At 44.7% G+C, this 2,947-nt stretch overlaps 1 protein-coding gene across 1 annotated transcript in view; it reads right to left on the bottom strand.

The window, feature by feature from the left end:
• PARD3B (par-3 family cell polarity regulator beta) overlaps window positions 1-2,947 on the bottom strand; it is a gene marked incomplete at its 5' end in the record, with an annotated part of 453,865 nt that overhangs the window by 104,605 nt on the left and 346,313 nt on the right. The window contains one exon of the mRNA XM_015415996.1: window positions 25-160. Coding sequence (XP_015271482.1) covers window positions 25-160 — 136 coding nt within the window. The remainder of the gene's footprint in view (window positions 1-24; window positions 161-2,947) is intronic.

The following is a 2,947-nucleotide window of genomic DNA, read 5'->3' as shown; positions in this document are numbered from 1 at the left end:
CTGAACCTTCATCCAAGCACCTACCCAGTGTTGATCGTAATCAGCTGGTCTTCCTCTGCCTTCCTCTTCATCGTAGAAAGGTAAGCCTTCCCGCCTTGCCTGATGGTATTCCTTCCGTAACTTCTGGATGCGGTCTGCAGTCCCCCCAGCTGGACGGTCACTGGATAAAGAAGCAAATGCAACATACGCATCTGAATGCTTTTCATCTTCTGTGGATTCGAGCAGTTTGCAGGTGTAAATTTTCACCTTGGGCCCAATTAAAATTTTAGCTTTGGAAAGCCCAGGCAGAGTTCTTCATTGTTTACCAATGCCTTTGAACACACACACACACACACAATATACGTGCACACATATGTGCACACTATGGTCATGTCCCTTGCATATTTTTATTAATTTATGGCATTATACTTTTATGTTATACATTTACGTTATAGATTATACTTGTGATACTTGTGCGGGGATCCCTTTCTCTTCTTAGCCGTGGTTCATGCCTTCCACCATTGCCTCCGCTGCTGGCAAAGAAATAGGTTTGTTGTCTGCATATGCAAAGACAACACTTTCATGTGGGGGGTGGATTTAAAGCCCCTCCAATGTACTACTTAAACTTTTCCAGATTTTTCTGCAACTCAAGGGGAGTCCCCCAAGTTTGCAGAATGATCTGTTTTTAGCCACTGTGGGCCCAATCTGCAGATTTACTTATCCGCAGATTGGCCGTCGCTTGACTGTTTGCCCTCAGATCACAAATTCAAGGAGCACAATCTGCTATTTATTTGGGCTTGTGTACATTTTAAATGTATTACCTGGCACTGTTGAGCTAACCTGCAACAGTTATGCGGAAGGCACCTGGGAACCAGTGCAGACATGGCGGGAACCCACCCTGCTCTAGTTCAACTTACATCTGTATGAAGAAAAACTGGGTTTTTTTCCTACTGGAACTCAAGACCCACTACTGTGTCCATGAAGCTTCCCAGACTGAGTGGGCTGCCTACTTCATGAACCCATCTTCATTCGTTCCTTCAGCTGCCTTTTCCCATCCCACGTGGCACTAAAGGAATTATTAGAAGATACACCTAACTGAAGCCTGATGGGATTGTGCCTACTCAGGGACTTCTGCCTTCCGTCTTCTTTTTTCAACCCTAGGCCACAGCTAAACTGTAGGTTAGGGAAAGTTTGTGGGAAAGGTTGAAATGTGGCTCCCGGGATGAAAGAGATGGTAATGTTTGTGGCGTATGATGTGCAGCATTTTTAAATTATAGTCGTGTTCAGCTCACTCTGTATTTGTGAAGCAAAAAAATGAAGAGGGAAAAAAAAAGAAAGAAAGCCATACAGTTAGCTGGCCAAGATTTATATTTCCTGTCTTCTGGGGGTTTAAATATAAGGATATTAAACTAATTTGATTCACAGTGACATTTATGGATACCATATACATTTCCTACGTCTGCCCAAATGTAGGGATTAAATATCGAGGGAGAGAGACTCAGTTTTATACAGGGTGAAAGGGGTTGGGGAGGGGGAGAGGGAGAATGTAGACACACTATAGGTTCAAACAGACCGTGCAAATGGAATATCATTCAAATATACACAGCACGATTTAATACACAATTTATATATCATGCGCTTCATAGAATACCATAGAATCAAACAGCAAGTCTCTGGTTCTAAATCAATTAAGTAACTTCCTTCACTTTGAGCCACTTAGAACCACAATTCCCACTTTTTTAAAAACAGAAAAACTACAGTTATAAAGGATATTAGTTTCCTTGTTCTAAAACAGTGGGAGATGTGATTCTGAGTGGCTTACGAAAGGGAAAACTTAAAATTTTCAGGTGATTGCATGTTTCTTAAATATTACTGCTCATAATGTATTCTACGTTGACCCCAAAAGTGCAAGTTACTCTTGTGTGTAAAAGTGTCATGTGAAAACTATGCCATAGGAGAGAAGGCCTGTGATCAGCAAGATCCAGTTTTGTGTAGTGGTTAAGAGCAGCAGACTCTAATCTGGAGAACCGGGTTTGATTCCCCACTCCTCCACATGGAGCCAGCTGGGTGGCCTTGGGTCAGTTGCTATTTTCTCAAGGGCAGTTCTTTCAGAGCTCTCTCAGCTCCACCTACCTCAAAGGGTGTCTGTTGTGGGGAGAGGAAAGGAAGGAGATTGTATAAATCCAATCTCTTCTTCTTCAAACTACACAGTATGTTTCTTCGCTCATTTACACTAGTTTCCCTATGTTCATGGGGAACTGCTTTTGAGAGAGAGAGAGAGAGAGAGATAGCCCAAATGGGCTCAGAACGGTACCATGGGGAGGCTCTTGCCTCCCCCTTCAGCAGTTTTCATGCATTGAAACTACACTGGGGGGGGGGTTATGTCACTGATTTTGCTGCTCCACATAGAGTATATTTGTGCAGGTGGGGCAGCAAAATCAGCACAGTGACTCCCTTTCAGCGCCGTTTTTGGCTGAGTTCAGACTGCCAGTTTGATGCGGGAGGGAGTTGTGGCAAAAAAGAGTCAGAACAAACTGTTCCGGGTTTTCCCGTTCACACTGTAGCGACTGATGCGGGAGCATACCGGGAGGAGGCGCTAGGGAGCGTTCACACTGTTGGCCTGGAGGCACGGCTGTAAGGCGCGGCTTTCTTTTTTTGTAATCTGGATGTGCTTATGTGCATAAGCGCACAAGAAAATGCGGCTTTTGGCATTCACACTTGGTTGGTGCGGGATGGACATGGGATAATCGCGCTTTCCAGGATTTGCTACGACTTTCACCAGGTATTTTTTAAACTCAGGAGCGAAGCGTTACAAGACGGGTTGAGTATGGGTGGGGAACGCCTGACAGATGTGCCTGTGTGAACGGCCCATTTAATCCGGTTGTGGAACGTTTCTGAAATGCGCGTATATCGGGGCAAACTGCCGGTCTGAACTCGGCCTTTGTGTGAGAAAACTGCTGGGGGGGGG

Source organism: Gekko japonicus, unplaced genomic scaffold (genome assembly GCF_001447785.1).
Source record: "Gekko japonicus isolate JY-2015 unplaced genomic scaffold, Gekko_japonicus_V1.1 scaffold123, whole genome shotgun sequence".
Classification (NCBI taxonomy): domain Eukaryota; kingdom Metazoa; phylum Chordata; class Lepidosauria; order Squamata; family Gekkonidae; genus Gekko; species Gekko japonicus.
The sequence above is the reverse complement of the archived record's forward strand: the minus strand, read 5'-3'. Positions and strand labels throughout refer to the sequence as shown.